At 33.7% G+C, this 23,928-nt stretch overlaps 1 protein-coding gene across 1 annotated transcript; it reads left to right on the top strand.

The window, feature by feature from the left end:
- Positions 1–3,583: 3,583 nt before the first annotated feature.
- Positions 3,584–6,462, top strand: LOC137718569 (putative trehalose-phosphate phosphatase D). The gene is made up of 12 exons (XM_088698144.1): positions 3,584–3,795; positions 3,909–4,206; positions 4,293–4,433; positions 4,581–4,652; positions 4,783–4,875; positions 4,989–5,045; positions 5,141–5,242; positions 5,363–5,440; positions 5,584–5,653; positions 5,851–5,921; positions 6,027–6,119; positions 6,224–6,462. Exons 2-12 carry the CDS (start codon positions 3,919–3,921, stop codon positions 6,284–6,286), a joined length of 1,128 nt encoding a protein of 375 aa, XP_088554270.1. The 5' UTR covers positions 3,584–3,795; positions 3,909–3,918; the 3' UTR covers positions 6,287–6,462.
- Positions 6,463–23,928: the final 17,466 nt, after the last annotated feature.

Below are 23,928 nucleotides of genomic sequence, written 5' to 3'. Positions count from 1 at the left end.
CAAATAAATACATCCACTCCTAATACTTTCATTTATATAAAAAAATTCATAAGATAATAAATACATTAATCCACTCAAATGTCAGTTATTGATTTTAAACCATTCAAAATATTCAAACCCAGCATGATTCATCTTCATCTTTCATCTTTCCAGCTCTCAGAACAATAGAATAATTTTAATAAAAAATTACAAGAAAAAACATTTTCTTCCTTCAATCTTCTCTGTACTTTCAATCTCAATCTTTGTAGACTAGATCTCTAAGTCCATCTACAAGAAAAAACATTTTCTCTCTCCTATATGTGCTAAACTGCTAATACATTCACAATATTACACGTACTTCATTTGGCACTTTTTCTTTTATGGATATATAGCAGTGTTCAGATGTGGAAGCTGAATTTATTTGGAGTTATGCTTCTGATAGGAAATTTTCTAATTAAACAATTATTTGAGTAAAATGGAATTTTAACCTTTATAAAAACTGCACACACATTTCTCAATAAGTTGTAGAAATTCAATGGTGTATAAAATTGTTTGGTGAAGGATTGAAATTGGCAAATCTTAGATTTATGTTTTAAGGATTGTTTGTTTGATGAAGTAGAGGCTTATAGTTTTAGTTCAATCGTTCCCTGAATTAGGAAAAGCTTGTACTCGAATTAAAAAGCTCATCATCTTCTCCTTGATTTTAAACTGGCTTTATAATTGTTACTTCTTGTGGGAAAATTTGGAACTATCATTTTTTATTATTAGTAAGGAGAAGGGGAAGAATTCGAAATTATTATGATAATTTTTATTTTTGGTGGTGGTGGTGTGTGGAGGGCGGGGGCGGGGGCGGTCCGAGACGCACCAAATACCCTATCTACTAAGATATTGGACCACATACTTGGAACTTTGTTGATTTCTGAAATTAACAACCAATTACAATTAAAGTTATCATTCTTGTTATCGTATTCAGAGAATTCGATGGGCAACTGCTAAAGAGGATTTCTTTGTTAAGCTTAATTTTATAGTTCGACTATTCAAATTAAAGGGGGAACAACAATATTTTTACTTGTGATCGTACTAATGAAAATCCAATTTACAAAGGTTCTTGATCCGCTGAGGATCTTTATGGAAGATTGCATCATGACTAAGGATAGTCATTAGGACATGCATGTTACAAAAATATTTAAATTGAAGGTGCTCCTAAATCTTTGACACTCAAACGTAATAAGAGTTTCCCCACATGACTTCATTTCTTTTTTCTTTTTAATCATTTTGGAGGAAGATGGGTCCAATTTGATATCTCTTTTAATTTTGAGGAAGAAAATTACCACTAGATCAAATCAGTAAAAAAAATGATGCACGCATGGTTTTTGTTTTATTTTTATATTTATTTTTAATATGAAGCAACAATGTTAGGGTGACATATTGAATAAGTACTCCAACAACTAGATATTTCTAGTCGTTTTATTTAGTATCTTAAAAAATTTAAAAGAACAGTATCTTATGAACTCTCTCTTGTTTTTCTTTTTAGAAGGGACCAACTAGTGGTTGACATTTTAGCCTCCTCTTGACCTCCATCGTGCGATGGACACTCTTTTTTTTAGTTATGTATACTTTTATTTGGTTTTGTCTCAATTCACTTGTTTTTTTTTTTTTTTCAATTCAAATGTCAATAATGAATAAAAGTATGCACATGAAGAAAAAAGTGTCCGAAAATTATTTCCCGATTACATGTCGACTTGGTAGTTAACAATATGACTTATCTTTTTGGGTAAAATACAAAAAACTACCTCAATTATTGATGTCACGACATTTTCATACCTCATATTTTTAAAATGACAATGTCATACCTCAACTTACGAATTTGTGTCAATGTCAGACCTCCGTCAGTTTTTCTGTTAAGTGCTAACGTGGCTTAAGATAGACTCCACTCCTTAGTCTAACTAGATTAAAAAATAATTAAATATATTTTTAATAATTAAATATTATAAAATTAAAAATAAAATTATTTTTTTATATAAAATTGTGGGATCCACCCTCTCTCTCTCTCTCTCTCTCTCTCTCCTTTTTCTCATGCCTTTCTCCTTTCTCACCTTTCTCTCTTCTCTCTCTCTGAACAACAGCATCCCCAAAACCCAGAAACCCTTCCCACCCTTCCCACCCGTCCCCCCCAACCTTCATCCACCATCATCTCTCTCATCTCTCATCTTTTATCTCTCTCTCTCTTCCGTGGCTCAAAAATTGACGAAAGGTCGACACTTTTTCTCTGCAATGCCACGAACTCCCTATCCTCCGTCACGAAGCTACTATGCCTCATGCTGTCGGGAATTCCAAAGCTTGGATTCTTCGCCCCCAAAAACCCGTCGTCGGATTCCCCAACCCATTCTCTGCAATGCCACGGCATAAGTGTCGGAGCCCTGACCCGAAGAGAGCAAAGCGGATTCGGGCAAAATCTTCACCTATACATTATTATTGGCTTTAAAATCTCTGCCGTTGATCTGAGCATCAGAATATGAAGAGTTGGGATTGACCAAAAATCTTGGAACTCTTAGACGTCGTCGGTCTCGGGGTATGCGATGGCATCATCTTCGTCATCCTCGTCGTCGGCTTCTGGGATAGGGATGATCCGAGACGTTAGAGAGAGAAGAGACTCTGGGTGATGGCGTGTACTCCATTATTATCTTCTTCTCGACTTCGGCGGGCTTGGATTTGGGTTTCTACTTTGGGGTGGTTTGGCTTCGGACGACGTCGTTCTGCGCGTTGTTGTTGTTGAGGTTCTGGTGGATGGGGGAAGAGTTGTAGGTAGCCTAGGGAAAGAGAAAAGGGAGAGAGAAGAGAGAGAGAGAGAGAGAGAGAGAGAGAGAGGGAGAGGAGAGATAGAGGGTGGTGGAGGAAGGTTGGGGGGACGGGTGGGGAAAGTTAGGGTTTTCTGTTTGAAAATGGGGAATTAGGGTTAGGGTTTGGGTTCAAAAGGGAAGGGAAGAGGTGGGGGAAGGGAAGAGGTCGGGGATGGGTGTGGGTTGGGGAAGGTTGGGGGGACGGGGAAGAGTTTGGGGTTTGTCAAACAAAAGAAGAAGGTTAGTGCGGGTGGAGGAAAGGGGAGGCCCGCACCCCTAGGCCATTTTAATTTTGTTTATTCTTAATTTTTTAATTTTATAATATTTAATTTTTAAAAATATATTTAATTATTTTTTAATCTAGTTGGATTAGTGAGTCTGACTCGTCTCTAGCCACGTTAACACTTAACAGAGAAATTAATAGAAAAACTGACAGAGGTCTGATATTATCATAAATTCGTAAGTTGAGGTATGACATTGACATTGTCATTTTAAAAAAAATGAGGTATGAAAGTGTCATTCGACTCATAATTGAGGTAGTTTTTTGTACTTTACCCTTTATATTTTTTCTTTAGGTTCAACTATTGACAAGGTTTGAAGGGTGTTACTATTGAGTGCATTGGGGTCACGGTGGTCCCTCCCCAATTCTATTACAATATTGAGGCCGAAAAATACAGGCAAGAACAAAGAGTGGTAATTTCGTCGCTTTGTGCTGTGGAATCACAGTTATAAATTGACAAGCGACCCCGTTTGAAAATACTTGTGAGCGATCGAGCAAGCAGCCTAGTCGACTGCGCGTGTGTTGCGATTCTCAACTTCTTTTCTCTTTCCCCTCAGGTTTTTTTGTTTTTATTAAACCCCACCATCCCACCCTCCCTCCCCTCCTGTTTCATCATCCCCCAAACAACCCACAAACCTCCTCTGTTCTTTCTCTTCCTCTGTTTTTCTCTTCCTCAAATTCTTTGAAATCTTCGAGGTAGAATCACAATCCTTCAAATGGGTTTTCTCGTTTCGTTCCATTGAATCAAAATTTTCACGCTTTGGTATGTTTAGAATGTAAAAGTTTGAAGTTTTTTCTTGTGTGTGCAGGCAAGAAAAAATGACCAACCAAAATGTGCTTGTTTCTGATGCCAAAGGCGTGGCTATTAAAGTCACGGTTGCTAAAAAGGCTATGTTTTCACAGTCGGTTCCGAAACCGATGACTGAGGGAGGAGGAGGAGGGTGCTTCACCATTCCCATGAACATCAAGGTTTTGAAAGTTGACACAGAAGGCGGAGCAGCCAGAGTCAATGCTTGGGTTGACTCCTTGAGAGCATCTTCTCCAACTCGTGTCAAATCAGCCACTCCTCAGTCTCTTTCTGAAACCGTGGATTATAACTCTTGGACTGTAAGCATTGCTCTAAAAAATAACTTCATAATTATGGTTGTTTTAAAATTGAATTTAAACTAATTAGTTTTTGGTTAAATATACAGATTCATCATCCATCAGCTATGAGCATGTTCGAGCAGATAACCAATGCTTCAAAGGGCAAGCAAATTGTAATGTTTCTTGACTATGATGGCACCCTCTCCCCCATTGTAGAAGACCCAGATCGTGCTTTCATGTCCAAGGAGGTTTATTCTTTCTCCCGTCTGATTCTGCTCAACTTTCTTCAGAAAATATATTTTTATGTCATACACGTATCTATATATGTACACTATACGTATAGTATACGTATATGCCTTTCTTAGGTTTTGAATTACTATGGTAATTTTGGTCAGATGAGAAAAGCAGTGAGGGCCGCTGCTAGATACTTTCCCACGGCAATAGTTAGCGGGAGGTGCAGAGACAAGGTACAGTTTTCCTTTCTGTATAAAGAAATATAAATAAATATTGGTTTCTTTTTGTTTTTCTTCCTTTTTTTTTTCATGATTAGTGGAACTATATTTATAATGGTAATTGTGTTTTTGGATAATTTTGCAGGTTTATAGCTTTGTAAAATTAGGAGAGCTTTATTATGCAGGCAGCCATGGGATGGACATCAGGGGGCCATCCAAAAGTAGCAAATATAAGAATGTGAGCTCTAGTGTGATACCACAATAAAAGTTCTCTATCTTCGTTTTTTGTTTTACTATTTTATCAGTTTTTGTTGTGATTTTAATTAATTTGTTAATTGGTGAATTATTTAGGATAATCAAGCGGTTCTCTTCCAACCAGCCAGTGAGTTTGTACCAATGATTGATGAGGTTTGTTCACTGATACCAATTTTAAGAAAAGAAAAAGGTGAATACAAAAAAGTGTGTTTGGAGGACTAACTAATTTTTTGTAATTCTTTTAACAGGTGTACAAAACTTTATTGGAGAAAACTAGATCCATCTCAGGAGCTAGGGTGGAAAATAATAAATTTTGCTTATCTGTACACTTCCGTTGTGTTGATGAGAAGGTAAGCAAATAAATCCCACCTATTATTTTCATTTATTTTTCTTAATTTTAACCTGTTTTTAGTCATGTAATCTGATGAAGCGCACATTTATTTCTGTTCATTGTTTTGTTAATTTACCAGAGTTGGGCAGCTTTAGCAGAGCAAGTTAGACTTGTTCTCAATGAGTACCCAAAGCTCAGATTGACTCAAGGGAGGAAGGTAACTACTGGTCACCCATTTCTACCTTTATTTGGATCAATCATCTTGACCAAACATATTTCAGTGAATTTTTTGCATGGCCGCGGTTATTTTTTGTACACAAGCAACTGCATGCCTAACAGTGGTCTATTGGTTTTAAACAGGTATTAGAGATCAGGCCAACAATCAAATGGGACAAAGGCAAAGCTCTTGAATTCTTGCTAGAGTCATTAGGTGAGTGAGTCTTAGAGTCAAAATTTTCTTGTAAGACTATGATTTGTATTACTGAATGATGAAGATCCTATGATACAATTAACATTAATTAATGTTCACAAGCACCTATGAACGTGTGAACGAGATTATTCCCGATTAACAAAATCTCATATTAATGAAATAATTATTCTGAGGATATTGAATTATTGTCTCTCTAGGATATGCGAACTCAAATGAAGTATTCCCAGTCTATATTGGAGATGATCGAACAGACGAGGATGCCTTCAAGGTATGAAATGCCATCCCTACCCTACGTACATTTCTTTAATTTGATAAAGTAACAATATTTTCGTAGAAGTCTTTTGACATATTTTTCACATCCAAAAATGTTTAGGTGCTACGCGACAGAGGACAAGGATTTGGTATTCTAGTTTCTAAAGTTCCAAAAGAAACAAATGCTTCTTATACTTTGCAAGAACCAGCAGAGGTAAGAACAATATTATTGAATGGAATTTATGCTATATATATTATCTAAATATTTTTATTTCGGTTTTTAACATAATGTTTCATATTATTGCATTACTTTTACAGGTTAAGGACTTTTTGTTGCGTTTGGTGAAATGGAAGAGATTGTCGAACCAACAAAGGAACTAGGTCGATCGACTGGTAGACGACGGGGAGCGCGCTTAATTGATTAAAACCCACCCTAAAATTTTGTCAAGGGTGGATTGAATTATGTAGTTTAATTTATTGTTAAGTGATTATAAATTATTGAACTGAATCCCATAATTAATTTGGAAATTGTATATATAATGGTCTCTCTCAAGATCTCTCATTGTCTTGCGGTCTATTTGTTTTATCAACCACATCTGTCTGCATGGCCATTGTTTAATTAATAATGATGGAATTGGAAACCTAGCTATATATATGAATAAACTCTTCGAGTTGTATTTTTTCAAACTAAAACGACATTCACATGACGGTACATGACCATGTACATTCCATAATTAATGTAACATTCACATTCTCAATACGGAATTTACTTAAAAAAAATATAAGAACTTAAAAGTAAAACTTGAATACATGAAATATAAACACAAGAAATTTTGTACAATTGAGGAATTCAAACTTAATGTGGACGTCTTAAGGTTACAATTTAGTGTTTCCAAAAAAAAAAAAAAAAAAAAAAAAGGTTACAATTTAGTCCATAGTCACTTTTTTATCATTTGGTCATATGTAAAGTTAGTTTTTTCCCATTTTATAATTTGATCAAAGAAATTTAGGCAATTTTTTTTTTGTCTCCAAGCCAAGTACATCTTCAAAGAAAAACAAAGAACAATCACGGCAGTTATATTGACTGGGAGCCAACTTTTCACACGCATGCAACCATTGTTTTACGATGACGTATATAGCACCTACACACAGTCACAGTGATATATTCTAAAAGGTTTTTTTTTTTTTTATTTATTTTTTTATGTAAAGAGTGTACCCAACCAATATTAGCCTGTTTGAGACTTTCAATTCTCATGTCATATAGTTTCCTTTCTCATGCCAAAAAAATAAAAACATGTGTAAGTTTTGTTCCTATATCATTATTTTATTAGCACAAGATGTCACATGACAATGTACTCATGCTATATAAGTTGTTCTTTTGTTCATGGAGGATGCTTTTTCCAACCGAAGAAATGCTTCCTATGTATTACCCTGACATGATTTAATCCTATGAATTATTAAGTAAAGAAAAAAGTTGTTGTGGCCTATGTTTAATTAATTGAAAGAGAAGGGAGGCACGGTATGGAGAAAAGAGATGGAGAAAATGGTTTGAGGAATTCTATGTGTTATTTCTCAGATCTTGTGTTTTTATTTATAATAACGAGAAGAGAAACTTGCTTTCTAAGAAATATCTTCCAGATCCTGAAATTTTTTTAATTTATCTCTACTTAGAATTTACACTATCACATATGTATTAGGATGTACATTACAACAAAAGTAAGATTTTCATATTAAGATGATGTTAAAATTGATTATTAATAATGAATTAATTAGGTTTTGAAAGCGATTCATCACTTATAAAAAGGAAAAATAAAAAACGCAATAGTCGCTGTTAAATAGTAATGCAAAGTAGTAGTTGTTGAGATAACAATAGTGATAGTAATAAAAAAATAGTTTGAACAAGTCAAAAGTGTGAGTTTTAATGTAAAAAGTGGCCAAATATCACCTTTACACTAAAACTCACACTTTTCACCTCTAGCAAGTTCATAGTGCATGTAGCTACTTTCAAGTTTCAACAAATGCTCCTGTTCACACACGAAGTTTCTCTGTGCATGCAGGAAAAGGCAAAGGCAAATAGTTCACTTTCGTACTTTACGACACATTAAGCCATTTTGCTTTTATTTTTATTTATTTTATTTTTTTCTCCATATAAGATCGATCCTATAAGATTAACTCGGTCCCAATTGTATTATGGAATCAAGACATGTCTCTTTAGAAAGGCACTACTGGTTTAGACCCTATTTCATGTATAATAAGGACCAACTGAGCTAACTTAACGCTTAATAATTATTTTGTTCCATTAACAATTGAAAGGGAGAATCTACATATATCATTAATTATGTAAATAAAGATGGGCATTATTGAGTTACATATTCAAAAATTTTACTTTTATAACTGTTAATTTTTTATGAATGTTTTCTTTTTATTTTCGAAAATGGCAGCCTATATATAAGCTGTCTTGCATGCACTAGGGAATCCAAGAGAACTTGGGGACCAAGTTTGGTGCCCATGGCCTAGAATACATCAAATAAATTAATAACTATTTGGTATTGAAATATTAACGTGGTGTCGGAAGCAATGCTCAGAGATCCTCATGGATATCTATAGGTGTGTTGTTTAACTTAATCTGCTGTTAATACTTATACTTAGTACTAATTAACCTGAACAAAGCATAGACAAATATGCATGCAGCAGTAAAAAGGCACAATACGAATTCTTGAACTGTGTTTCAAATCACCAATGTTATTGGCTGACTTCTGTCCATGGGTAAGGGTGTTGTTTAAACCTCAATATCTATACTATTATTAAGAAAACCCTCTTTGTCAACTTTTTTTTCCTGTTTTACCCTCACTTTTGATACACATTATTGACAAAAAGAGGGCAAAATAGTAATTTTGTACATTCTGACAAAATGACAATCATATCCTATTTTTCCTATTTTACCTTTTTTTTTTTTGAGATAATGACAATCATATTTTTCCAATTTTACCCTCACTTTTGATACACAATATTTACATAAGGAGGACAAAACAGTAATTATGTAATATTAAAAAAAACGCACTTATTAAGAAAAATTGTTCATACACATACAAAGTGTGTGCTCTCTGCTAGTTTGTATTAATTAAAGAACCCAATGAATTCTATAATTTATATTTATATGAATTACGGGAATACGAGTGGTACACCACATGTTTCTATGTAAGTGGTGGGAAATTTTATTTTTTAAATTATTAACTTTTCAACACACATATCTCACCATTAATATAATAACACGTGATGTACCATCACATATACCAATTACACTGAAAAATCTCTCCAAAATATGCAAGTTGATGATGCTTACAAATTTTGATCCATGCCACATTCATTATTTTAATTCTTGGGTTGAAAGGACGAACCTGCACCACTCCGGGGCGTTGTTCATTGCTACTAAATTGACATAATTTTGCTGTATAATTAGCAGGAATATATATTCATCATCCTTATCCACAAACCAACCATTAAGTACCTTCTTAACTTGGCAAGAGGCCATCACAGAACATAATCCAAACCAAAACACCGAAAGTCCTAACAGATTGCCTAATTATTGGGTTTACCATTAGTGTTAATCATTTTATCCTCACTCATCATTTTATGCATGATTGTATGAGCAAGGAATATGAGACCACGATCAAAAGATGCAGGTAACCTCTAGCTTGTTAAGAGGACTCGAATGATCCTAAAGAAAACCCAAAATTATGGTAATTAACCATTCTAGCATAACTTTAATTTGGCACGTATGTATAGTAAGTGCATATGTACCTTTAACACTATATTCATAATGATTTATAAAATGAATTTGTTCATCAATTATTATTACTTCAACTACAAGCTAATTTATCAGGTATAATTTTTATCTGCATTTTTTTACTTAAGGATTCGAACTAAAAATATCTTTCAACAAAAAAAAAAAAAAAAAAAACCTACTAAATTAATAGTTAATTGACTTTTCATTCTAGTTTAATTAAGATTAACAACAATATAATATTGCAACACAGATATAGTTAAACTTCAATTTTTTGTTTTTAAGAGAAACACAACCTCATTAATTCAAATGAAAGGATTTAGATTTGTTCTTAAAAAATGATATTTTTAGTTGATAATTTAATAAGCAACACTGAGTAAAAAGAGAAATTAACACAGTATCTTGATTCAGTGTAAGTCATTCAGTTACATCATCACCTAGGTGCACTAGGTGTGATTAGATAGAAAGGGATGGAAGGAGATGTAAAGAAAAGGGGAGAGAATTCTAGTCCATCCTATTCCAAAAGACCTCAATACAATTTAGGAAAACTAACAATTCGTTCACGTCTTGAGATGCGTAACTTGATATAAAATGTTTACAATGTAAGACAGTTGAGCTTAATCAACAATTCCTAGAAGGATATGTATTTAAATAACACAATCATACAATAGTGTTATTTAAACACAGACCTCGTTACTGGCGTTTCTCTAATACAAGTGAGTATATATATATATATTGGCAAACATACAAGTGAGTGAGTATATTGTTGTATATGAGATTCAAATGTATTGGAGAGAATTTTAGTACTAATATATCAGTTATACATATCTAAATAATGTTATTCGTAAGTAAAGTCAAAAGCTCTCTCCATCATCATTGCCTATAGGATAGTCATATACCTATATATTTTACCTCCCATGCACGCACATTTGTTAAATTTTTTACATTGATTTTCTTCAAAATTTGTTCAATCTGATTAATAAAAATTATAAGTGATGTGTGAGAAGTAAAAATAAGTGTGTGGATAATGCTACCCTGCTTATACTATGTAGTGAACTTATTGTGTGAGGGGCTAACAGCCATACACGTATGATACAGATCTAACAAACATCTTATTCATCTAACCTAAAAGAAAACATTTTATCCACAGGTCGCAAAGCAAACTTTCCCTCCAGTTCAGAGTGATCAAGTTACCAATAATTGAGGGGATAAAAAGAAGAACGAATTTTTACTGATCATTGACGTGTTTTAAGTAACACGTGCACCTCAGTACAGGCACAGCTAGCTAGCCACCTGTTAAATCTTTTAGCTAACCGCATGTAGTTTGCTTCCTTTTACAGATACCATTTCCTCTTCACCCTTGTCTCAGACAAGAGATCATGGAAAGAGGAACGCACGAGAGCTCGATATATTAAGTTTAATTAAATAATTAATTAATTTCAGAAAGAGAGATGGCTGTGGCAACACTATTAGGGTGCAAAGTAACAAATATTACCAAATAATACTTTAGGCAGCTAAAGCAAATTAAAGAGCCTTTGCTTTTTAAGCCGATCGCACAAAATAATAGGTTCATTCGGGTGATGGATTATATATAATATATAATCCGTCCATACATTTTGATCCTAAAAAACAAAGATATTTATACATTATCTATATAAATGGTGGCTATCCCACATCGGTGAGTAAAAAAAAGAAAGAAATAGTTTAAATATGATTACCCCAATGTGACTAATACCGAGACATTTTATGACAAAATTTCACACCTGATTGATTGGACAGGTGATAATCATCAAGTTGAGGACATTATTAGTGTTGTTGGAGTGGGGCACTCGACTGTCGACCTGAAAATTCAACAAAAAAATATGCATAAAGGATCCAACTCCAAGTAGCTAACTAGTTTAATGAAGGGGATAAATGAGTGAAGAGGAGGGCAGTTGTCTTTTGAAAGAGAGATATAGACATAAGCTATTGGGCACCAAGATTTGGGAGAGCCCACATCAAAAGATTAATGGAATAATCTGAGAAAGTATTTACTATTATGGATCAAAGTTGTCATTGGAATATCAATGTGTTATTTTCATAGGGTTAGGTGATGAGAGGGAAACCCACTAGCTATATATAAGCTTAGCTTTGAGAGCTAGGTGGCCTCGGGAGATCCCAATATGGTTGAAGAAGGAGTTGGAATCCACTTAAAGCGCTTGATATATTTGAAGAAGACATTGGCCTTTTTTTTTAATTTTTATTGGGACACCAAGCATGCTTCCAAGCCATGAAAAACCTATGCCTCTTTTCGGACGTGTAAAGCATGGTTCCCACTTAGATTCAACTTCAACCCATTATTGGCTCCTTAAACAGAAATTCAAAAAGTATACCCCTTCTATATGAATATAGGCTAGAGTCCCCCAATTATTGGTGGAAGGAATTATAAAAAGCCTCATCAAGGATAATTCAACCAACTCAAACTCCCTGTATCACACTTAGCTACTGCAGCTTTTACCTTTCATTTCACTCAAATAATGAGTCATCACATAACATATGATCTGTCTCTAAAAACAATATCGATGTAGTTAATTAAAATTTTTCATATAACTAATATGACAGTTAATTCAGTAGTTGAACTTGAACATCAACTTTATCATAATTATATTTGCCTTTCTCAATTATAAAAAGATGTTTTATAATTGTGTGTGTAAAGATCTCTAGAGAATTCCAGTATAATTGCAGTTTGTTCTAAAAGCAAAGAAAAAAAAAATATTTTTAATATACAATTAACATTATATAGTGAAGATTCTACGGTGGCACAAACAACACCTGGGGGAATTAAAAATGAAATCGTAAAGCATATGAAAAAAATAAAGTACAAGACAAAGACCGAACCTCAATAAAGAAAGTACACAGAGTTTGCAAGAGGTGAGAGGTCTCCATGTGGTTAGACAAAGTCTTACAAAGAAAAAAGGGATCTCTGAAGATTGAATTTATTTCTACCAAAAAGATACGTCTTTTTTTGAGTTTTTAATATGGTTTGTGGCATTGAGTATTTGGCAATTGTACTAGATGTATATGAACGTGTCAGCTCGAGCCTTTGGGAAAACTGGTCCCTCCTCCTCCTCCTCCTCCATAGAGGGTGCAATATAATTGTCGATATAGATATATGGTAATAAAGATTGATCATTTCGTACGGAGTTTGGGCAGTAAAATCTAAGTATATGCATGCATGTGTTCTAGATTTGGATAAATCAATCTTTTTCGATTACCCATGTGATTAGCTAAATGATCTTCGTAGAGGGAGCAGATGCATAAGGTGTTCACATAGCAGGTAACTTGGACCTAATCCATCGAGTGTTTGTACTAATAATTATTAAAAACTGAAGTATTCTAATCGACTTTATGAACCCTAATCATGGACTCAGGGCGAGATTTGCAGGAAGAATAATGAAAATACAGCTGAGGCACTTGGGTCGGGACCTCAGACTCAGGCTCAGGCTCATGATCATTATTATTATATTTTTGAAAAAAAAAATTTATTAAGAAAAGGAGGAGTTCAAATCCGACATGTCAGAAGAATAACCTGGTATAATATCAAATAAACTTTTTAAGCTTAGTATTGGTCATCACCGATATTATACATTATTTCAACTTAATCACGTAATACTATGTGTTGAGTTTTATCGTAAAAAACTTTGATTATATTAGGGTGAAGCATCTCATATATAAGTTGTGGTGAGACCCTTTTCCAACATGGACTACATGCACATGATTATTAATTTAAAATTTTATTTTCAGCGCATCATTAATTTAATTGTACATTAATGTTTTTTTTACAAGGGAGATCGAATGGAAGTTGATTTGTGCTACATCTAAGATATGCAGAATAATACGGATAATTCGGTGTTATTCTTTAATAATTAAAAAATTGGTGTTCTTCAAAGTGGACAAAGAAACGATGAATAGCGATGATGGAAAATGCAGAGGCATGATCAGGGCCATCTGAGATTTCAGAGGCCTTGTGTGAAATTTATAAAAATGTCCATTCTTAAGATAGTTTTTCAAAAGAAACTTTAGGATTTACTGATTGTAAATTTTTAAGTATTATTAAATACTAAGTAAAAAGACTTACAAGCATAACTTTCATTAAATAATAAAAAATATTTCAATCTTAAACAACAAAAAAAAAAAAAAAAAAAAGCTTAGAAAACTCTAACTTCAAAGTTTCACTTGAATATATAGCATTATATATAATAAATTCAAAAAAAAAAAAAAAATCATTTTTAGGGTGTTGTTATTGGCACTTTAAATATCTAATTGTACACTTCAAAATTTTATAATAATAAAAAAAAATTTGCACTAATAAGGAGTGCACAATGAGATTTTATGCTTATAAAAGTATTTTTTTTAATATGTTAGCATTATTTATATATAAATATAGATGACAAATTTTTGGGGGCCTCTTCAAACTTAGGATCCTATGTGATTCCACCTTTCGCTTTCCCTCAACCCTCCTTTGGGCATGACCAATGAAGGTAAATTAACAATTTGAAATCTGATTAATATTTAGGTGTGGGAGTACATACTCTCCACCGATGGAATTCTAAGAGCACTTCCACCGGAACACCATTAGGCCGGCACCCAGTCCAAAAAAGGGGCCGGGACTCAGTCAATCCGCTCTAGCCCGTTCAATTGCTTGGCACCCAGCCCAAGCTGGTCTCTAGGCCAGCCCAGAATTGATAGAGCCAAGGATCGGCCTATTAGCGTGCGTTTTGTGGGAATGGTGCCGAGGAAACACAAGACGACTGAGCAAGAAGACAAGCAGTTGGTGGCGCCGACGAAATCAAGCTGGTGACCCGTGGCGCCAGCGAGAAAGAAGGTCAAGGGAGCTCAGAAGAAGAAAGAGCAGGCGAAGAAGGAAGAGGTGGAGGTGGAAGAAGCGGAAGGGGAAGCTGTGAAGGAAAATGAGGACAACTCCAGCGAGATCAAGGCGGAGGTCGAGTTTCCCCTGTTTCAGAAGCACCCATTCGGATTTCAAGATTACCTCACCACGGGCGTCCGATACCAAAACCTCTCGACATGATGGTTGACGCCATCATCAGAACCATGGTCGTTGCACGATACGAGAACACTCTGGTGGTTGTGACTGAGACTGGTTGGCCCAGCTTTAGCACCGACCCAAGCGGAGAACAAGAACAAGAAGAAGAAAGAGAAGGAGAAAGTGGAGGCCGAGGCGAATAACAAGAAGGAGAAAGGGAAAGCGAAAGTGGAGGACGACGGAGAAGGTACGGAGGCTGACGATGACGAGTCGGATAAGAGGACCATTGTAATAAAAAATAATAAAATTTTAATAAAATTGACTAGTCTATTTTTTGTTAAGAGTGGAGATGCTTTGGTATATTACTGTTCATTGGGGTATATTACTGTTCATTGAAGTGGATAAATGGGTTGGGTGCTTGCGCAAAGTCTTTAGGGGTGGAGTTGCTCTAAGTTCCCATTACTACTTTCATCATTTTTTTCCATTAACCAAAAATAAAGTTCAGCCTTTTTATAACATGAATTCTTCGAAATTAGGATGATTAGTGTTTACTTTCACTCTACCAATTCATGCTACTGGAATTCTAAGGCTCATAGGCTTGAGACTCATGGTCTTGTTGATGATCTTTTAATTTGTGTTAGAAATACGTAACCTGTCCGTAAACCCTCGGCAAGATCACCAACCCAACAAAAAAAAAGAAGGAAAAAATGGTACGGAGTGGCCCAACTCAGCAAGGTCGTTAGTACAAAGTTGGGTTTCTATGTGAACATATACTATAATTGATTTAGTAGAGACAAGTAGTGAATTGTAAGGTTCAGGTAACACGGCCTCTTGGTCGGGTACTTGCAGTAATGTTAGACCCAAGAGCCAAGTGAACATAAAGTCCAATCCATGGGAAGGCTGGAGGAACCATGCCCTAATAAAGTCAACATTAAGGTTGTCACTCATCTGGTTGTTAGTACAAAGTTGGCTTTCTGTGTGAATATATACTATAATTGATTTAGTAGAGACAAGTAGTGAATTGTAAGGTTCAGGTAACACGGCCTCTTGGTCGAGTACTTGCAGTAATGTTAGACCTAAGAGCCAAGTGAACATAAAGTCCAATCCATGGGAAGACTGGAGGAACCATGCCCTAATAAAGTCAACATTAAGGTTGTCACTCCTCTATCTATCTATCTATCTATCTATTATTATATATATATATATATATATATATATATATATATATATATATAAAGAGAATGAAAAAGGTAAATAGTGATTTGATGTCACCATGCTTCAACAAAAAGTTTTGGACAAAAATGGCCTCAAAACAAAAAACTTTAAATACATTCCAAAATAATACATCAAATAAGATAGGGGTATTTTCGTCATTTCCTTAATAATTTACTTTTTGGTGCTTTCTTCTTTTTTTTTTATACTTGTTTATTATTTATTATTATTATTATTATTATTATTATTATTAGTATCTCACAATAAGCTATCAATAATGTGATTCAATTTCTTTATTTTTACACACGTTCAAAACATCTTAAAAGATGTGTAATGCTGATTATAAAAAAAGTTTTTCACACCCAGATAACAATGTGATTAAATAAGTTATCAAATGATTTTTTTTTTTTTTTTAACAAACGATATTATCTACACTAAGGGGGAAGGGGGTAGGCTTAGCCTCACAATAGGCTAGCAATAATGTGATTCAATTAGTTATTTATTAAATATTATTTTATTTATTTTTAAACAATTTAAAACATTTTAAAAGGCGTGTAATGCCGATTATAAAAAAGATCTTTCGCACATGGATAATAATGTGATTAAATTAATTGTTAAATGATTTTTTTTAAATAAACGATATTATCTACACTAAAGGGGAGGGGTGTGCTTAGCTTCACAATAGGCTAGTAATAATATGATTCAATCAATTGTTTATTAAATATTATTTTCTCTATTCTTAATGTAAATTCTACAGAGATCGATTTTTTTATGTGAATTCAGCTGTTTTAGTTAGTTTATGAGGGATTTCTTCTAGCATGATCTAAAATTATTCATTTACTTCAAATATTTGACTTTCCTTTTGTCAATTTACCCATATAAATACATTTAAAACATATAAGTCACGAATAACATGCCGTGATTCAAAAAATGTCTTTGGCACGCTCGTGAGCGCGTGCATGAAGGCTAGTTATATATAAAGAGAATGAAAAAGGTGAATAGTGATTTGGTGCAACCATGCTTCAACAAAAATATTTGGACAAAAATGCCCCCAAAATAAAAAACTTCAAAGGCATTCCAAAATGATACATCAAATAAGGTAGGGGCATTTTCGTCATTTTAATATTATTTCTTTAATAATTTACTTTTTGGGGCTTTTTATTTTTTTATTTTTTTATTTTTTAAATTAGTACCTCATAATAAGCTATCAATAATGTGATTCAATTTCTTTATTTTTAAACACGTTCAAAACATCTTAAGAGTCGTGTAATGCCAGTTATAAAAAAGGTTTTTCGCACGCGGATAACCATGTGATTAAATAAGTTATCAAATAATTGTTTTTTTTAACAAACGATATTATCTACACTAAGGGGGAGGGGCGTGGGCTTAGCCTCACAATGAGTTAGTAATAATGTGATTCAATCAGTTATTTATTAAATATTATTTTCTCAATTTTTAAACAATTTAAAATATCTTAAGAGGCGTGTAATGTCACATCCTAACCCGGGCAGGACCACTTCCAAGGCCTGACTCCACCGTAGCACGATATTGTCCGCTTTGGGCCCCCAGCACACCCTCATGGTTTTGTTTCTGGGAACTCACACGAGAACTTCCCGATGGGTCACCCATCCTGGGAATGCTCTCGTGCGCTACTCGCTTAACTTCGGAGTTCGTACGGAACCCGAAGCCAGTGAGCTCCCAAAAAGCCTCGTGCTAGGTAGGGATGAGAATATACATATAAGGATCACTCCCATGGGCAATGTTGGATGTCACATGTAATGCCGGTTATAAAAAAAGGTTTGTTGCACATGGATAATAATGTGATTAAATTAATTGTCAAATGTTTTTTTATTTTCATATATTTTTTTATTTTTTTATTTTTTATTTTTAAATGAACGATATAATCTACATTAAAGGGGAGGGGGTGGGCTTAGCCTCACAATATGCTAGCAATAATATGATTAAATCAATTGTTTATTAAATATTATTTTCTCTATTCTTAATGTAAATTCTATAGAGACCAATTTTATTATGTGAATTCAACTGCTTTAATTGGTTTATGAGGAATTTCTTTTAGCATGATCTAAAATTATTCATTTACTTCAAATATTTGACTTTCCTTTTGTCAATTTATGTATATAAATACATTTAAAACATATAAGTCATGAGTAGCACGCCGTGATTTAAAAAATGCATTCTGCATGCGCGTGAGCGCTTGCATGAAGGCTAGTCTATATATAAAGCCGATGGAAAAGGTGAATGGTGATTTTGGTGTCACCAAGTTTCAACAAAAAAATTTGGACAAAAATACCCCCAAGACAAAAAACTTCAAAGGCATCCCAAAATAATGGATCAAATAAGACAGGGGCATTTTCGTCATTTATAATAGTATATTTTTAATAATTAATTATTATTATTATTATTATTTTTTAATTAGTACCTCACAATAGGCTAGCAATAATGTGAGTCAATTTCTCTATTTTTAAACATGTTCAAAACATCTAAGAGGCGTGTAATGCCGGTTATACAAAAGGTCATTCGTAGACGGATAATAATGTGAATAAATTAGTTGTCAAATGATTGTGTTTTTTTTATTTTTTTTTTATTTTTTAAACAAACAATATTATCTACACTTAGCGGGAGGAGGTGAGCTTAGCCTCACAATGGGCCAGCAATAATGTGATTCAATAAGTTGTTTGTTAAATATTATTTTCTCTATTTTAAACACGTTCATAATATCTTAAGAGGCGTGTAATGACAGTTATAAAAAAAAATAGTCTTTTGCATGCGGATAATAATGTGATTAAATTAGTTGTCAAATGATTGGTTTTTTTTTTTTTTTTTTTTTTTTTTTACAAACAATATTATCTACACTAAAGGGTAGAGGTGGGCTTAGCCTCACCATGGGCCAGCAATAATGTGATTCAATCAATTGTTTATTAAATATTATTTTTTCTATTTTTAAACACGTTCAAGACATCTTAAGAGGCGTGTAATGCTGGTAATAAAAATGGTCTTTCGCACGAAGATAATAATGTGATTAAATTACATTAAATTAGTTGTCAAATGATTGTTTTTTATTTTTTTTTAACAAACGATATTATCTACACTAAGGGGGAGGGGGTGGCTTAGTCTCACAATATGCTAGCAATAATGTGATTCAATTAGTTGTTTATTAAATATTATTTTCTCTATTTTTAAACACGTTCAAAACATCTTAAGAGATGTGTAATCCCGGTTATCAAAAAGGTCTTTCCCATGTGGATAATAATGTGATTAAATTAGTTGTCAAATGATTTTTTTTTATTAACAAATGATATTATCTATGCTAAGGGGGAAAGGGGTGAGCTTAGCCTCATAATGGGCTAGCAATAATGTGATTCAATTAGTTGTTTATTAAATATTATTTTCTTTATTTTTAAACACATTCAAAACATCTTAAGATGCGTGTAATGCCGGTTATAAAAAAGATATTTTGCATGCGGGTAATAATGTGATTAAATAAGTTGTCAAATAATTGTTTTTTTTTTAACAAACGATATTATCTACACTAAGGGGGAGGGGGTGGGCTTAGCCTTACATTGAGCTAGCAATAATGTGATTCAATCAATTGTTTATTAAAAATTATTTTCTCTATTCTTAATGTAAATTCCACAGAGACTGATTTTATTATGTGAATTCAGCTGCTTTAATTGGTTTATGAGGGGTTTATTCTAGAATGATCTAAGATTATTCATTTACTTCAAATATTTGACTTTCCTTTTGTTAATTTACGCATGTAAATACATTTAAAACATGTAAGTAGAGCGTAGTACGTCGTGATTCAAAAAATGCCTTCTACATGTGCGTGAGCGCGTGCATGAAGGCTTTCTCTCTCTCTCTCTCTCTCTCTCTCTCTCTCTCTCTCTGTGTTAATCCATGTGTGTCGGCCACGACCGGTAGGAAGGTCACAACGAGAGGATGACCGAGCAGAAGAGTGTCAACCTTGGAATCTTTGTCTATCTTGAATGGCACATCGTGGTACTTGAGGAACGTCAATGGGGGCTGTGGCTAGTTGGAGTTAAATAAGGTTTTGTCTTGTGGGCAAAATAGGGTAAGAGTGAAACCTCAAAAAATGATGTCTAGGGTATGTCAAAATCATACAAGTTTGTAGTTTGATTTGTCATATGAACAGTGGCACCTGAATTTATAATCCAAAAATTATGTACAACATTGACATTAAGAGCAATAGAAAGGCAATTAAAATACCTGGGATTTCTTCATGAGATACTCTATCGGTTTCTGCAAGAAATCCTACAAACTTGCTAAGTAGTGCAGTTGAACTGTCACTCCCAGCACCATTCATGCTTTCTCTTTGACCACTCCCTTCTTCTTCTAGAGGTAGGCTACAAATTCATCGATCAGAGCAGCTGGACTTGATGTGAAATTCAATAACCCATATATGGAAGCAGCAATTGCATGGTTTGCATTAGAAGTGAAATTATGTGGGCCTTTCTAAAAAAAATTTGCTATCCTTAAAATTCTTGTGGTATTTCTCAAACTTTGGTTTCAATTCAGTATGTAAAATCAAATTCTCACATGCCCCAATACAGTTGCAATAATTTCATTTCAAGTCTTCCATCTTGCTTTTGTTGTTTCCTTCTTTGGCTTGTTTATGGTTGGACACATAAGCTCTAGATTCAAACATACCTGCCTTTGTTTCTATACTCATTACTTTTCTACAAACTTCTTCTTGTTGAATAGTAGCACAAACATTGGCAAAAGATGGGAGCTCTGTATTCATTAAAATGTGATTGCAGAGATTTTCATATGCTGAACCTAGGCTTGTTGCCAACAATTGAAAAATCTTGTCATTTTTAGCTCCTTTTAATAACTAGCAACATCAGTAGTATGTGGTCCATACACTGCAAGTTCATTCTACATATTTTTCATACTACCATTATGTTGAATACAAGGCTTACCATCTTGTTGAAGACTAGCAATATCTCTCTTAAGTTGAAAAATGCAGGCAAAATTATTTTGATTGACATACATTTCTTTGATAACATTCAATAGATACAAAATGACTCTAGAAAACTGAAAATTTTAGCAACCTTTCGCTCCATGAAATTGAGAAGCCATGACATAACAAGTTGATCTTTGCACAGTCAAGCCTTATATGCAGAAGAAGAGATTTCAGGAGCCTATATGCTCCCATTCATATATCCAAGTTTGGATCTTTCTCCAAGAGCCAGTGTAACAACTATTGACCAAGGAAGATAGTTGAATTCATTCAGAAACACAGAAGAAAGTGGCTGATTTGGGTTGATATCAACTTCAGAAAAACTTGAAGAAAGGGAAATAAGAGTGCTCTCAGCCTACGAACCAAATGGTTTGTCTTCTGCCATTCTAATGTAGAATGTAGGAAGCAAAATATGAAAGAACATAGAGACGGGGCCGATTAAGGTTCCTTCTCTAATACCATGTGGATTTTGATGAAGAATTATGTATTGATATTGTATGAACAAATTACAAGGAACAAGACCATATAGATCGACAAAAGTATAAAAGTACAATCAGTGACGGAGTCACATCAAGGTCAGGTTAGGCCTAGGCCCATCCTAAAATTTAAGGTATATATATATCTAAGGATCTCATGTATCTATTGTTTGCTAACCATTTCAATAAATTTCTTATGGTGCATTGGTAAGTGGAGTTTGGCAATTCTGTGGGGCCATGGGTTCAAAATTTATTGCCGTCAAACCCTTGTGTTCATTTTTAAACTAAACCCTGTTTGTTTTACCATATAAAACTTGTGTTCATTTTTAAACTAAACCTTTTTTGTTTTACCATATAAAAACTACTTCCTTTTTTTTTTTGTTCAGTTTATATTAAAAAAAAAAAGTCTATGAACCTTATAACTAGCCTTCTCTTTCATCATATAAAAGCTAATTTCTTTATTTGTTCAGTTTATATAAAATAAGGACTATCCAAGTTAGAAGAATAGTCAATTATGTTGACAGGAAAATCTCATGGTAATACTTTTTAGTTATGAACTTAAATTGTTGCTCGAATTCTCCTTTTTTATTAAAGCTCGTAAACAAGTTATGCTCTTATAATATCTCAATACTTATTTTTTTCATAAAAAATTTAATGCCCGTTCACTCTTGTTTGATGAATCTTCCATGCCAATAAAAAAAAAAAAAAAACAAAGAAAAAAAAGAAACCTTAAATATTTCTCCTATTAATTATATTGCTATATTTGGTTTAGTTTTTTTTTATGTCTTGGAAGACCCCTCCTAAGAGCAATTTCTAGCTCTGTCACTAAGTACAATCGACTACACAATGCTCTCCATACTTTAAGTGAGAAGAAGAAGAAGAAGAAAATAGAGTGTCGCAAACTTGGGATCCATGAGAAGAGAGAGCTATATATAGCTATATAATTGCACACAACAAGAGAGAGTACGGTGAAATAAAACATGGGGCTAAAACACGTATATATAGTACTGATCCAGTTTAAAGCCTACCCAGGCCCAGTTGTAATTGACTTACAAATCATGAAGGGAATTTCTTTTTCTCCCTGGAGATAACAAAATTATAATTTGGCCCTTGGCGGTTTCCAACTTTCATGGGTACTTTTTTTTTTTTTTTTATAGTTTTGGGCCAAATAATAATGTTAATATTCAAACACTTTAACTGTTTAAAATGACAAAACTCAACCACTCCTTATAAAACAACTTCAATAGTTTTGGAATCTACATTGAATGACAAAGAACTAGCCATGTAGATTAGAACAAATGCCATGTAACAGGTATACACCCCATCACCGTGGCATCCCGAGGTCATAACACAATGGCAAGTAAAAAGAAACTTATGCATAATTATGTATAACTAGTCAGGGCCTCACTATTACAGATTACCGAATGTATAAACCTTTCCTGAGAGATTGAGTGACCATATGTATCCTTTTAACTTGTTGGATAAGCTAGATATGTCAAATTGTCCCATACTTATGCATCAACATCATCGTCTGTATCAAAGTTCTGGCATTTAGACATTCTTGAGGAGGCCCAAATTTAAAATGATTTATCAAAATTGTAGTGCATGTGGATTATTGATTATTCTTCATTTTTGTCTGCTGTTTGATATCAGAATTTAAATCCATCGTCTCCTAATAAAGCTAAAAATTGTCTTTCAAGCAGTCGTCAACAATGCCAAGAAAAAAAAAACTCCATTATGTTAAAGGGTAATTCAAAAAATATAACAAAGAGAGAGTGAGATAATTATAATACTACATTTATTTATTTCTTGAATGAGTGGGTTACAAGGAATCCTAAGTGTTTATATGCTTAATTACCAAAAATAAAAGATGTTCATATGCTAGCAGAGTGAAGAGAAATGAGAAAGCAATTACAAACTATTCCAGAAACCTTAGAGGATAGCTAGATGCGCAAAACGGATAAAGATTGAAATGTCCGGTATAAAGGATATTTCCTTGTGATCCATTGGGCTTCATTTGTCTATTTGTGGTTATTGGAGTGAGCTAAATATTAATTTATATATGTTGAAGATCTTGATATGCAGAAATGAAAGGAAGAACTCAGAACTCGGAAAGAAGAAGAAATGAAGAAAATTTTATTTTGTTATTATCTTTCTTAATGAGCATAGAATATCAGGCTATTTTAACGAAGTAACAAATCTTCTAATCTCACGACAAGTGGCATAATCTATCTCATCACTTTATATACTCTATCATCCCCACTCAAACTCCTGCTTTGAGGATCCAATCATGAGGTTGTTACAATGAGCATGAAATAAAGGAGCACTTAAACCCTTTGTAAGAATGTCTGCAAGCTGCTCTTTGGAAGAAGCAAACTGCACATTGCTTCTTGGCTACTCTTTCTCCGACAAAGTGCACATCAATTTCAATATGCTTTGTCTTATGATATTGCACAAGATTGAAGGAGTGCAATAATAGACATGTTATCACAAAACAAAACTAGAACATAATGCAATGACACCTGC

Source organism: Pyrus communis, chromosome 8 (genome assembly GCF_041283825.1).
Source record: "Pyrus communis isolate YQ-2024b chromosome 8, ASM4128382v1, whole genome shotgun sequence".
NCBI lineage: Eukaryota > Viridiplantae > Streptophyta > Magnoliopsida > Rosales > Rosaceae > Pyrus > Pyrus communis.
This window is presented reverse-complemented; position numbering and strand designations above follow the sequence as displayed.